This window comes from Sinocyclocheilus grahami, unplaced genomic scaffold (assembly GCF_001515645.1).
Source record: "Sinocyclocheilus grahami isolate Dianchi unplaced genomic scaffold, SAMN03320097.WGS_v1.1 scaffold192.1, whole genome shotgun sequence".
Classification (NCBI taxonomy): Eukaryota; Metazoa; Chordata; class Actinopteri; order Cypriniformes; family Cyprinidae; genus Sinocyclocheilus; species Sinocyclocheilus grahami.
The window spans coordinates 602,674-616,631 of record NW_015505371.1 but is presented as its reverse complement, the minus strand read 5'-3'; the positions used below and the strand labels follow the sequence as shown (position 1 = coordinate 616,631).

General features: G+C 37.1%; 2 protein-coding genes across 2 annotated transcripts; one reads left to right on the top strand and one right to left on the bottom strand.

Annotated features, from left to right (window-relative positions):
- Positions 1-834: 834 nt before the first annotated feature.
- LOC107594906 (macrophage migration inhibitory factor-like) lies at positions 835-3,660 on the bottom strand. The gene is made up of 3 exons (XM_016285120.1): positions 3,371-3,660; positions 2,509-2,681; positions 835-1,071 (listed from the first exon to the last, which is right to left on the bottom strand). Exons 1-3 carry the CDS (start codon positions 3,476-3,478, stop codon positions 1,005-1,007), a joined length of 348 nt encoding a protein of 115 aa, XP_016140606.1. The 5' UTR covers positions 3,479-3,660; the 3' UTR covers positions 835-1,004.
- A 905-nt stretch (positions 3,661-4,565) lies between these two features.
- Positions 4,566-9,403, top strand: LOC107594871 (zinc finger protein 436-like). The gene is made up of 4 exons (XM_016285076.1): positions 4,566-5,312; positions 5,514-5,704; positions 6,905-7,001; positions 7,947-9,403. Exons 1-4 carry the CDS (start codon positions 5,018-5,020, stop codon positions 8,822-8,824), a joined length of 1,461 nt encoding a protein of 486 aa, XP_016140562.1. The 5' UTR covers positions 4,566-5,017; the 3' UTR covers positions 8,825-9,403.
- The last annotated feature ends 4,555 nt before the right edge of the window (positions 9,404-13,958 follow it).

Here is a 13,958-nt window from a genome sequence, read left to right as displayed (position 1 = left end):
CCAGGTTTCTTTGACAGTGGCCTTCAGCTCATCTGCATTTTTTGGTCTCTTGTTTCTAATTTTCCTCTTGACAATACCCCATAGATTCTCTATGGGGTTCAGGTCTGGTGAGTTTGCTGGCCAGTCAAGCACACCAACACCATGGTCATTTAACCAACTTTTGGTGCTTTTGGCAGTGTGGGCAGGTGCCAAATCCTGCTGGAAAAGGAAATCAGCATTTTCAAAAAGCTGATCAGCAGAGGGAAGCAGGAAGTGCTCCAAAATATATTGGTAAACAGGTGCAGTGATAAATGAACTTTTCCACGACATTCTAATTTGAGATGCACCTGTAGTCTCATTGTTGTTGCTAAAATATTTCAGACAGATGTGGTCTCACATCATATATATATGCCACTGCGCCTTTTATAATCTTACTTTTGAAGCATGTATTTCCCCTCTGCTGATTTCTCAAAAGGATGTTTTTGCTAGGCTAGTTATGAAATCGATAGTACAGAAACAGTTCAGTATCGTACCTGGGTATGACTTAAGGTTTATTAGCACACAAATTAAGACTCAAACACTAAGACATGCCTAAAACAAGATTTTTAACATTGGAAGTGTGGCTCAAGAATTAAAAATGCTACAAATTCATCATGATGCCTTAAGTCTAATGCTGAGCTACTTCATTTGCCCAGTATGTTGTGGTTTCTTTTATTTTGGATATTTATGTGTTAATATCTAATTTAATTTACCATTGAATTGTATGGCCAATAACAATAAAATCCCCTTGTCAGCATTATGATTTCGTAAAAACATCTGTGCTTTAAAGAGGCATGTATAACAAAAACATCTCAATGCAGTTTAAAGAAAGCTTTATTGTCAAAGGGAGATGTTGTCTGCTGTAAGCAGTAAGTGCTGTGTGTTAAGATTTAATTGACTGATAGCATTATGCTCCCAACAGCTTTTCTCCAAGTAGAGCTGGAATAGAAACCGCCACCTTATATTGGATCATAAATCTATATTCTTTATCCAAAGGTAGTGCTGTTCCAAGCCACATTAGCTGCATCCATATCAACAAAGTTTATATAAATCCTGAAAAACAATACAAAAAGGTTTTACTAAACAAACAAATAACTGCATTTGACATACAAAACAACCCATAATATGAAAGGTACATCTTAATATGTATGCATGCATAAGCATATTACAGTTTTTCTCGATTGCTAACACACTAACTGATTCGTTTGGCACAATTTTCCAAACCATTCATACAGTTCCTGAAACAAAAACACGTTTCTCAAAACCTTTAACACATTTCACCTGTTTTCACACACGCTCCAATTTGCTCAGTATTTTCTGCAAAACTCTACACAAGAACGGCATCATTTTGCACAGGTTTAACCATGTTCTCATTTAGAAAACACAAACACACAATATAACTACCTCAAAAATCACAAACTTTTACTTTTTATATATATGTACTGTAAATACTGAAGCACAAGTTGTACACCCTCAAACTCATAACTGCTTAACTGATTTGTAGCCAAGTACTTCTTACATGTACTGTATTTTTTGCAGAACTAAGAGATGACTCTATATTCTGTTGTGTGTTCATATGCAATTCTTTGGTATTTGACCGTTTCCTTTCTAGTGCTTTTCATCTACTGTACTGCAAGATCTCTTTACAGCAGTGTAATGAAGATAATATTTTCTTAATGCAAAGCTTATTGTTGAATTTCACTGTATCTGTTATATTTGCACATTTATAATCAACGAAGCTCTCTACACTGTGTGATGAATCTCTTATTTACACCCTGTCTACACTTTGCTTATGAAGGATTGGTGAGATATATGTCTGATACATTACTCGACGCTGCAAAAACACGTAGAAAGCTTTGAAGCTTCCCTGAGCGCAATCACAAGTATGATGATGATCGGGTCAGTCGCACTGGTGCTCCTAAAATAAATTTCATAGTCGCACGCAGTAGTAAATGGTCGCACTGTCGAGCCCTGAGCAGTGTAATGAAGATAATATTTTCTTACTGTAAAGCTTATTGTTGAATTTCACTGTATCTGTTATATTTGCTGTAACATGTATCTGCTCTAATTATGTTGTATACTGTAATAGACATTGAGTTGTAAAATGATACCTGATTGCCAAAAGAAGGTTTTTGCAACAGTGTTATGAATTGATCTCACTAGTGTGCAAGACTGTGCTGTAGTGTGTGTGTTTTTGAGGGGTTGTGTGTCACGTCTGAGGGCAAAGTTTGTTATTTTCAGCAAAATTGAATAGTTTTGAGTGGAGAGCTTCATTTTGACCTGAAAATAGGACATATGGGGAATTGGGTTATGGATTTGAGTTTAGAGTTTTGAGAAAAGGAGTCACAATTTCAAGAAATGTGTTTAAGCAAATGGAGAAAAACTGTAACAACTGAAATTCATTTGAAATTTGCAAGTTATATTCATTTGAAATTTTGCATAATATTCTGCTAAGTGCAAAATACAGACAGCTGTAATACATGGATTTACCTGTCAGGTGAAATGCCAAGGTGTTTGTTTAGCAAGCCCATAAGAAGTTTGGAGTATTGCTTATTTTGCGTGCCCCCGATCTTTCCGATGCTGGTGAGAGAGCAGAGCGCGCACGGATCTCCTTTGCCCCCGAACATCATCATCTGATCCGGGATGATGTGAATGGCGATGTACTGTCATGCAGCAATACAAAGAGAGACGCACAAGGGTAAATAGTTAATGATGCAGTTATTTTGAACAGGATCTTTTCAAAGAAACAGATCTGAAAGATTCATTCACGAATCCGAGCGGTTCTCGAGTCTAAATTTTCAAAACAAAATGTATATTAATTTCGTGTCATGTAAACGCAGTTTTGGCTTATTATAAGCTTCCAAATTACTTTTTTAATGAGTTTATTTTATGAATCGATACATGGCTCGAAAACACTGAACTGAAATACACATTTTTAATACTGTAATACTTAGTAAACAGCTATATGTATGTAATGCCACACACGGGGGGGTCTGGTACAACGCGGTCACGTAATTGCGTCAGGAAGTAAAAGAATCAATCGTGTTTTTTTTAACTGGTTCTTTGAAACAATTTGTTCGAAAGCATGGTTCACTGAAATGAGACTGATTTCCCATCACTAGTTAAGCTTAATTCGAGACAAATAATAGCGATGATGTCTAGATCTCTTTAACGTTAAGACAATGAAAAGTCCAACATGACTTAAGCTACAGCTAAAGGGATAACTGTAGAGTAAGTCTTTTGTATGTTTCATTGTCTCGATACAGTATTTAGTTCCTCATTCCATGTCCACTAATAAAAAAAGTCATTCGATTTGTAGGAAATAAGAAACATGCAGTCTGACTCTGCTCACCTGCGCGGGTTTGCCCATTACTTTGGCGAGCTCCTGCGTGGCCTCCGAGAGCAGCTCAGCAGGAACCGCGTCCTTTGCAACATTTGTGTTCACCACGAACATCGGCATGACTGCAACGGTGAGACAGCACTTGGTCTGCTGCAAAATAGTGCACGGTGGAAGGATCCTTCGGGAATGTATCCAGATGTGAGCCCCGGGTTGAATAAGCTAAGTAACCGCGATGCCAGTACTTCTTCTAGGCTACCGTAAAACACCATATGACCCACATAAAGATTTGGCAGTGCAGGCCCGTTAGCATAAGACGTTGCTCGGCTGGCGCATGCAGCCCTAGAAGTGCATGATGATGCAGAAGCATGGTGCACAACCGAAGACAGTTACATTAGCCGAAATTTCATTTGACTAATTACTCTAAAATATTTTTTTGTTTATTAATTGTATTATTATATATTTTTAATAAACAGTATTATGCAATAAAGTAAAATATTTATACAATAAACAGTATTATACAAATAACAGCCAAGAGAAAAGTGGAAAAAATAAGACTGTCACGCTGTAGAAATAAGACTATAAAAATTCCAGTGGAATGAAGAACAGCAGAAAGGGACAGTCTATTTGACAATGTTAAGAGCCCTCAAAAACACTGCTGAAACGTTTACTTTAACAACAACATTAAATATAATAACAATTATTATCATAAACTTATATTACAATAGTCACCAAATACTTCACATTAAAAAAATACCAAAACTAATATAACAAGATTAAAATGAACTATACTTTATAATGATAAGAAAAGATAAAATGATTATACATAAAATGCATAACAAAAAACAACATAATAATACTTAAGAAAAATAATTTGCTAGCTGCAGTAAAAATACTATTTTTTTTAGCAAGCTGGCTTTATTCCCTTGTTAATGTGTTCCATAGATCTGGAACATAATTGACAAAAGCTGCATCTTGATAACATGACAGAATATTTATAAATATTATATATATTTATGCTATATATCTTGCAAACATTTGCCTCTGTAATAGTGCACAGCATTTAGCAACAGGGTAAAGAGCTTATTCTTATTTTATTTTGTACGCATATGTATTCAATAACCAAAACAAATCTACGAGCAGGAAATAGCTGCCAAAGCTAACCAGGCCTACTTTTCCGGGTAATTACGGTAGCTCTGCGCGTGCGCAAAACGCGACATCCGGAAATAATATTGTAGGCGAGAATTAAAACCTCTCGAGTTGAGAAGGGTGGTCTCGACTTGGCGAAACTGTGCCGCTGATACACGCTCGTAAAACATGAACACGGACCTTTTTTAGCCATCGACTATATTTGGGCCGTCATCTGGAGTGGAATTTCATCTTTTGAGGATTTGATTGGTGTGGTCGCGAGCTTAAAGAGAGAGCAGATAGAGAAACAGGGTCTGTTCCATTGGCTGTGCGCAAAGTTGGGTTACTTCGGGTGACAGCCGTTGCCATAGTTGATGTCAGATTGTTATTACTACATGCTCATTTAAATTAAGTGTTGTTATTGTAAAGCTGATGCTTAAAACATGAAGTATAACTGGTGTTGAATATGGCGTGACATAGTTTTGTTGGACGGAACTTTATTTATTATTTGTGCGACTGAAAACTAGTAAAACCATGGCGGAATCGGTCAAGACCTTTCAAGCGCACCTGACTGCTGTCATGGATAGTTTGGTCCGCGCATCCGTGTGCGAGATCACCAAACTCTTCCAGGACACGGTGAACGACTACCTGGTGGAAATCTCGCTGAACAGAAAAGAGAACGAAGCGTTGAAATTGAGACTGAGGCTGACTGAGAATAAATTGAGAAACGAACGCAAATATGGCATGGGCTGGGCGGCCAGTCGGCGCGCGGCTGGTCTGCTTGGCGCGGACGACACCGTGCGCAAAGCGCGCAGAACGGATCTCCAAAGTAAGCGCACTGGCCAACTCGGACCCATTGTGTGATGCTGTTTTATCGTGCATTTTTCGAGCCTTTGAGTGGGAAACCATAATGGCGACCTGCTCCTCAGTTCTCAGGTTTCTTTCTCCTTCCTCTCCTCCTCTTTTGCATTCCTCCCTCCCCCTCCTGTTCTCCTCTCTCCTCTTTCCCCCTCCCATCTTTCTCTCTCAGGAGGCAGGCAGGGGAAGGAGTGGAGTGCTGATGCGTGGAAGGAGGGGACTGGAAGAGTGAGGGATGAGAGGAGGGACGTGTTCCGTGTCCATCTGCCAACTGGAGGAGGTGGAGGTGGAGGTGGGGAGGAGGAGGAGGAAAGGATATGTGTCTCTGGGGAGAGGAAGGAGGTGGCCAGCATTAAAGAGGAGGTGAGTAGCCAATCAGATGTGAGGAAACAGCTGCAGGGAGCGGAGGAGAAAGAGGAGATGCAGAGGGCTATGGACAGAAGAAGGACCTGAACAGAAAACCCCCTTTCTACAAATGCAAACTGATTTGAAAGTATATTTTAGTCGATACTGCAAGTGCAGAGACTGCACCAAAGATTATAACCCAAGAATTATAGTAACTGTAATTCACTTTTTTTTAATCATCTTTCTCTCTGTATTATGTTATTTCAAGGGATTGTTCACACAAAAATAAAAATTCTGTCTACTCACCCTCAAGTTGTCCAAAACCTCTATGATTTTCTTTCTTCTGCTGAACACAGAAGATGACATTTTGATGAATGTAGGTAACCAAACAGTTGCTGGTAGCTATTGACTTCTGTAGTATGGATAAAAAATACAATGGAAGTCAATAGCTACCATCAACTGTTTGGTTACCTATATTTTTCAAAAAAATATCGTACTGTCACTCTGAAATAGAGTAATGGCGCACGCTGACTTTCTGAAAAGCCCTACATGGATTGAGGCGCATGAACAAGGATCACAAAACCCAGATGGTCTTTAAGCTGGAGTGCTGACAGTTAAAGTCCATTTCTGATTTTATTGTTGTTTGTATTGTCATGTATTTTGCTTAATAAAATGTTTTTTTATTTTTGGTATTTTATGTGCTCTGGTGGTTGGTGGGGTAGGATCTACCGGGGGCGATTTTTTTTTTTTTTTTCACCCACAACATTTTTTATTTTTGGTTGAACTATCCCTTTAAGAGGTCATATTCCCAAAAGTATGCATGTGCTTGTTGACTATTAATAATAAGACTACATTTACATCTGATTTTAACATCTGTATGGTGCTCAGATCACAAGTGGACAGTGTTATTTACCAGTGTAAAACAAGGTCAGAGCTAAGTATTGATAGCTGACTATCAAAGTAGTCAGAATCACATATGATCACATCACTAAAGGACCACCAACTTACCTGTCAATCAAAATAATACACCTTTATTGCACTAAAACAAGTTTAAATGTTAAAATAACAGCACATATGTAACATAAGATTACTATCACCTCAGCTCTGCCTGAAATGTTTATGATCTGTTTTAAAAGAAATGTTTTATTGTTAGCAAAGTGAATTTATTTCACACCTTATGTTCTTGTTCTTTCTGCTTCTGTGGGATGATGGATAAAGGTGGAAGGCTACAGATCAGACTCCCTGAGGCTGTTGCAAGAGGCTCTACAGATGAACCAAAGTGAAACCAACCCTTCCTCCCCCAGTCCCACCCACGGTGAGCACTGCAATGCTTTGTTTGGGAAAACAGCTAATAATTTCTTTGTGATTGTGAACATGAACGGGTAAAGGAATAGTTCACTTGAAGAACACAATTTTGTCATTAGGTACTCACCTTTGTGTTTTTTTTTTCAGTGAAACACGAGGAGAAATTTTGAAAACTGTACACATTTTTTCATACATCAACAGTATATTGGGCCCACGACTGTCAAGTTCCAAAAAAAGGTGACCAATTTTACGCAAAAAGGAATAGTTCACACAAAAATGAAACCTTTGTCATCATTTACTCACCGTCACATCATTCCAAACCTGTATGAATTTGTTTTCTTCTGTGGAACATGAAAGAAGACATTATGAAGAATATTGGTAACCAAACAGTTCTGAATCCCATTAACTTCCATTATATTTTTTGTCTATACAATAGAAGTCAGTGGGAACACCGAAACTGCTTGGTTACCAATATTCTTAAAAATATCTTCTTTGTTCCACAGAAGAAAAATGCAACAGGTTTGGAAGGGTGAGTAAATTGATAGAATTGTTCTTTTTGGATGGGCTGTCCCTTTAGTGACTTAAGTTTTTGTTTTGCACACAAAGCCATTGTTATTGATACTTTTATGGTTTTTAATGTGCATGTGTGTTTTTGGGAGCTTGACAGCTGTGGCCACTATGAACGGCTGATGTATACAAAAGAATGATAAAAAAGCTGATGTGTGTAAATTCAGCTTTGCCATCACACTAATAAATTGTATTTTCAAATATTTTCAGGTAGAAAACTGTAATAATATTTCACAATATTTATGTTTTTACTGTATTTTTGAAGAAATAAATGCAGCATTGGTGATCATAAGAGACTTCTTTGAAAAGCATTTCTAGCAATTTAATTTGGAGGTAAAATTTTGTCCTTAACGCTCTTATGTCTGATATATCTCATTTCTGTCTGCAGGTGAAATGGGCCCTGCTTCTGCTGGTCCTGAATCTGCTGCTGCTGAAGTGTGGGAGGAGCAGCCGGCCTTGTCAGAGGAACCAGTGACTGGTGGAGATGAGCTCAGCGGACTGGAGACGGCCCTCAAGGCAGAGCGCGAACGTGAGGAGGCGGAGTCTGGCCTGGGCAGCCCGTCTCAGGAGACGTGTGGATCTGAAGGCGTGGCGTTCATCGGACTTGATGGTTTATGTAGCTCTCAGCAGGCAATGTCGTCCTCGTCACATAGAGCAGACCCTGCTGAACAACAACTCCCATCAGCCCCTAGCAACAAAGAAGAGGAAGAGGAGTCAGGAGGAGAGAGTGGGGACATGCTGCATTTCTGCACAAGGTGCGGCAGCGGCTTCAATTCCACGTCTGACCTCATGAAGCACTCATGCCCTGCGGCCGAGGAGCGGCCCTATCAGTGCTCCGTGTGCGGGAGTGCGTTTGGCCACGCCTGGAGCCTTAAAAACCATGATTGTGTCCAGGCGGGAGAGCAGACTCACCACTGCGAACTCTGCGGCAAACGCTTTACGCACTCGCGGTCTCTCGAGCGTCATCAACTGGTTCACACAGGTGAGCGACCCCACAGGTGCCCGCAGTGCGGCCGCAGCTTCAGTCGTCTCGGGAACCTGGAGAGGCACCAGCGCATCCACACGGGTGAAAGACCGTATGAGTGTGGGACATGTGGGAAACGTTTCAGTCGAGTGGAATATCTAAAACGGCATCAGCACACCCACATTAACGATGCAATGGTGAAACTCCCACCGCTGCGAAACTCCCATCACTGCTCTCAATGCAACCAAACATTCAGTGATACTGAGCAGTTCAAGCAGCATCAATGTCCGTACAACACATAATGTTATTCAATGTTCATGAGAATCTACTAGACCTTAACTAGTAATCCACAGCACTCTGAAGACCTCATTCTTCATAATTCTCTTCCTTTTTTGTATCTTCTATTCGCATTTTATTACATGCTTCTACCTATAATGACCCAAAAACATGATTTCATCACTGACTTGCACCCAAAACCTCAAAGCAAAGCACATTTAACCTAGTACAATGACATCTTAAAGTGAAATTTCCTATTTATTGTTATTATTTGGAAACTGTCTACTCATTATTCATAGTGAATATATATAGCAACATAATAAGCACCTCAGTTTCAATTCCAACAGCCTATAAACCCAGATAACTCTATTTTTGTCAGGCTTATTATAACAGGCTGTGAAATATTTTTCTTTTCTTTTTGTGAACAAAGACATTTATAGAAGCTTGTTGTTTCTTATTAATAACAAATAGAATGCTTATTCATGCATTCCTAAGATTTATTTTCCTCTTATAGGGCTCGTGTTGTTTTTACTCAAAACAGAAGTGAAATATTTGTTGTGATGAGAATTTCTTTAGGTATTGTATCTGAAATAGTTTTTTTTTTTACTTAGTCTTGTTGTATTCTATTTACTCAAAAATGTCATACTGTATTGAACAATATGGAAAATGTTAATAAATCCCTTCCAAATGTATATACTGCTATAGCTTGTCTTTAGACATTGTATGTTTATTTGTTTGTTTATGAGAAACTAAGGCTTAAAATGACATTCACTTCTGGTAATTATCATAATTTGTACTTACTCTTAATTTGGAATACTGTTCTGAACAAAACTGTACGGAGCAAGTAAAAAGCTATGCTGTATGGTAACGTAGAGATAATGGAGTGGATGCATTAAGAATAAATACAATAAAATGCATACTGCTACTCTCACAAATGAAAGATGAAAGGCGTTTGTAAATGCTTATTGATATTTTAGTTTATGTATTGTATGTTGTTAAATAATTAGCTCTACCTATACGTTCTAAAAAACGAAGTATTGACGGATCATTTCAGTGAATCGGTTGAACAGGTCTGTCTGGGTCTGCGTTTCCTAGAAAGCATGAACGATTTATTCACTTTCATGGATTGAATCAGTCCGAGCAGTTCACGCGTCAACCTGTTTTGAAACGATTCTTTGAAACGAATACTACTCATTGAAAAAAGTCATATAAAATGACAATAAAATAAACAAATAAATACGAAATAAAGTAGACCAATCTAGTACAAAAAGTGTTGTAGTTTTAAAAAAATGTTTTTACTGAGATCATGTATTCAGGTAATTTTCAAAAAGAAAGAAGATTTTCATTTGTGAATGTAAAATCAGCTCAGGAATATAATTAAATGTATAATAAAACACATTTATTTTGTGGGCTCTAAAGGGTTAATACTTAATCATGCCGTCAGACTCCAGAAGACATCGCTGTGGTCGTGTGGGGTCTTTTCTGAACAACTAGAGCAAGTAAAAGCTGTTAGGTTAATGCCATTAAGAATTAGAAGAGTAAAATTAATGATGGCATACTGGGTCAATCTCCAAGGACAAAATGAAAAACATCCTGTCAAAAGCGTATTAAAAGAATGCTGGGAACACAATGAAATCAATTAGACAAGTTTTGGGTGGATAGGTGATGCTAAAGCAAGAAATATAGGATTACATCAATTACAGTACAGTAATACAGTATCAATTTCCTCAATTCCTCCCTGGTTATTCCCCTTGCCAACTGTTGACCTTAGTTTACAACAGGAACTGAAAGACAATTCTAATCAACTTCCGATAAGGTATATAGTCCGGAAGTATTTTGAGAAACATTTCCCACAGTCAATGGTTTTATTTACAGATGGATCCAAGGATCCTGACACAGGATATGCAGGTGCAGCAGTATATATTCCAATATATTCCAATGTGTGAATTTTATAACCAACCATTTGTCAGTATATGCTACAGAGCTATTGGCAGTATTATTGGGCCTACAGTGGACAGAAGAGAAGGAAGTAAATAACACATCTGATAGTTTTTCAGCTCTTGAAAGTATCAAATCTGGCAGGTCATCAGTTAGGATGGATATTATTAACGACATATTCTGCAAGATGTATGAAATTAATGTTAAGGGTATGTCTACACAATTAATTTGGGTTCCTGCTCATGTTGGTGTGGAGGGAAATGAGAAGGTTTATATTCTGGCTAAACAAACTCTAAGAATAAAGCAAGTAGATCTACATATTCCAATAAGTAAAGCAGAAGCTAAAGTATACAGTAGAACATATACACAATCAGTTTGGCAGATATATTGGGATGACCATGGAACGGGTAGATATTTGTATAATATAAAAAAAACAGTTGATGCTGGGAGAAAGGAAAGCAGGAATCGAAGGGAAGGCAATATCATTACACGCCTTAGAATTGGACATACGGGACTTAATAGTACATTATATAGAATTGGTAAGCACCCAGCCTGTGTACACTGTAATCAACAAGAAACAGTTGAACATGTACTACTTCAATGTGTAGAATACAGTAATGAGAGATATCGCCTTATTAAGTCAATGAAGAAAGTTAAACACCATGACTATTCCTTGTCAGGTTTATTGGGGAAATCAGCTAACAAGATATATGATGATATTATTAAGTTTATAAAAGAATGTGAATTAAGTAAGAGAATATAAATAATATGTTTATTGTTATTTATTAAGAAGAATGTTTTTGTTAAAGGTTTTTTTTTTTTGTGGCCCTTTCCCCTCTTTCACCCATCATATATATTGCATAAATCTGGATCCACACTCCAGTCCAGTAAGAGGCGGTAATGCACCTATTAGTTGGTTTGCCAACCGCCAATAAAACACCAAAGAAGAAGAAGACGACGAAGAAAAACTTAATTTGGGGAAATAAAACTAACATTTTGGGGAATAAATCAGGGGATAAAAACTTTAAATTTGTAATGCGTTATTTAAAGGACACTGGATTATATAATAGAATTTATTGAAGAGTACGATCCTGATCCACACTCCTAATCAGTAGGTCGCGGTAATGCACCTAAAAGTTGTATGCCATCCGCCATTAAACACCAAGAAGAAGAAGAGGAAGAAGAAGAAGACGAAGACGAAGACGAAGAAGAAGGATCTTTTCGGCCGGTCTAATTTCACATTGCGAAGGTTTGGATGTTATTTACATAATTTATTTTTATTTTGTAGATTTATATGTGTATACATTTAGGCGAAGGTCATGAACTGTGCTTCAGCGGGGACTGTAATGGGCAGTGTGTTAGAAGAAGAAGAAGAAGAAGAAGAAGAAGAAGAAGACGAAGACGACCAAGAAGAAGGATCTTCTCGGCCGGTCTAATTTCACATTGCGAAGGTTTGGATGTTATTTACATCATTTATTTTTATTTTGTAGATTTATATGTGTATACATTTAGGCGAAGGTCATGAACTGTGCTTCAGCGGGGACTGTAATGGGCAGTGTGTTGGTTTGTTTACCTCATCAGCTGTGTGTCAGCTAACGTTAGCAGCATTTACGAGAAGATGTGAAACTATTTTGCGCTTTATTCTGCGTACTTTGACTTAGGCCATCTACAAAATGACGGAATACTATCATATTACACAAGCTATACAACCACAGTGTACTGTAACTGTTACACTGCGCATGCTATTTAGTCTATTATGTAGCGCCTAGCATTGCAGCATCAATGAATAAGACTCCACATTATGACTGAAAGCCTCTTTGCAAACTCCCGGTCTGTGTTTTTAGAGTTTCCATCAGGCCTTGCGCTCATCCTGAAGTGTGTTCACACGAGTCGCAGCCCTGCATTTCAAAACAGAAGACGAGCATTTCGCCATGAACTCTGACATGGATGGTGAGACACTGGGTGGATTCATCTTTAGTTTCTTTGCTTTGTAGTGCAGCACACAGTAGATCTTCAGGAGTTTGCAACGTGTTTTTGTTGTTTTAATTATTAAATATTATCAAAATGCAACTGACAGTTGTTTATAAACAAGTATAGATTGATGAAAAAAAATGCATAAATAACATTAGGAAAAAACAAAAACGTTTTCTTCCAAAAGCAAGTTTTAGATGCATGCTATTTTGTAATGTATAGCATTACATTGTAAAGAATGTCTCCTAAATGTTCATTTAACAAATATCAATTATACAACATACACAAACAATATATGTGCATACTGTGCATATTTATACACATACTTACAATCTACAAATGCATACTATTTATCATACAAAATATAAATGCACACATACATACATATTTAAATAGTTCATATGTAAACTATATATAAATTCTATAATTATAATATGTATTGTATATATTAGAATATATAATATAAATTATGTTTTGTAATTTATCTACTAAATCAATTATTTACTAAAGTAAATAAAAAATAACTCAAAAAGTTTGCCCATGACTTTTTAAACATATCTCCTTTACCAATTCGAACCCTTGACATTTTTTTCTAACAAATAATAATGCTTAAAATATTTTTTAATTGCACATGAATTCAAATCTTTATTATCCTTGATTTTAAGAATATATATATATATATATATACCTTTCCAACTAAAATAATACTTTAATAAAGATTTTGTGTATGATCACCCCCAAATGATTTTCTTTGAATTCCAGGGTAATTTAATGCTAAGTATAGCTAACCATTTTGCTATGTTCGATCAACAGGCAACAACAAAAAGGCAATACCAAATAAATTCATGATGTCTTTCCTCCTCTTCCTTTTACAACTTTATTCATTTATTTATTTCTTTATTAATAAGTGTTAAGGACTTTTCCAGTGCTTTGTTCATTTAAACATGAAAAAAGCAATAACTTGAGTTTTAGTGAGTGAGAACCACACTGATTAAGCAAATGAAAGAAACGTTAAAACAGTGTTTCTCAACCAGGGGTCCGTGGACCCCTAGTAGTCCTTGATGTAAGGCCAGGGGGTCCGTATAATGTAAGAATTTTTTTTATAAATTTTGTATATTTTGACATGACATGTTCCCATGAAAGAAAAATCCAATATAGCTGATGATATGGCCAAATACTGGACAAGTCAACTAACTTAAATTATACTTTTGGTCCTCACAAAGACACAAATGATACATAGATGAGTCAATT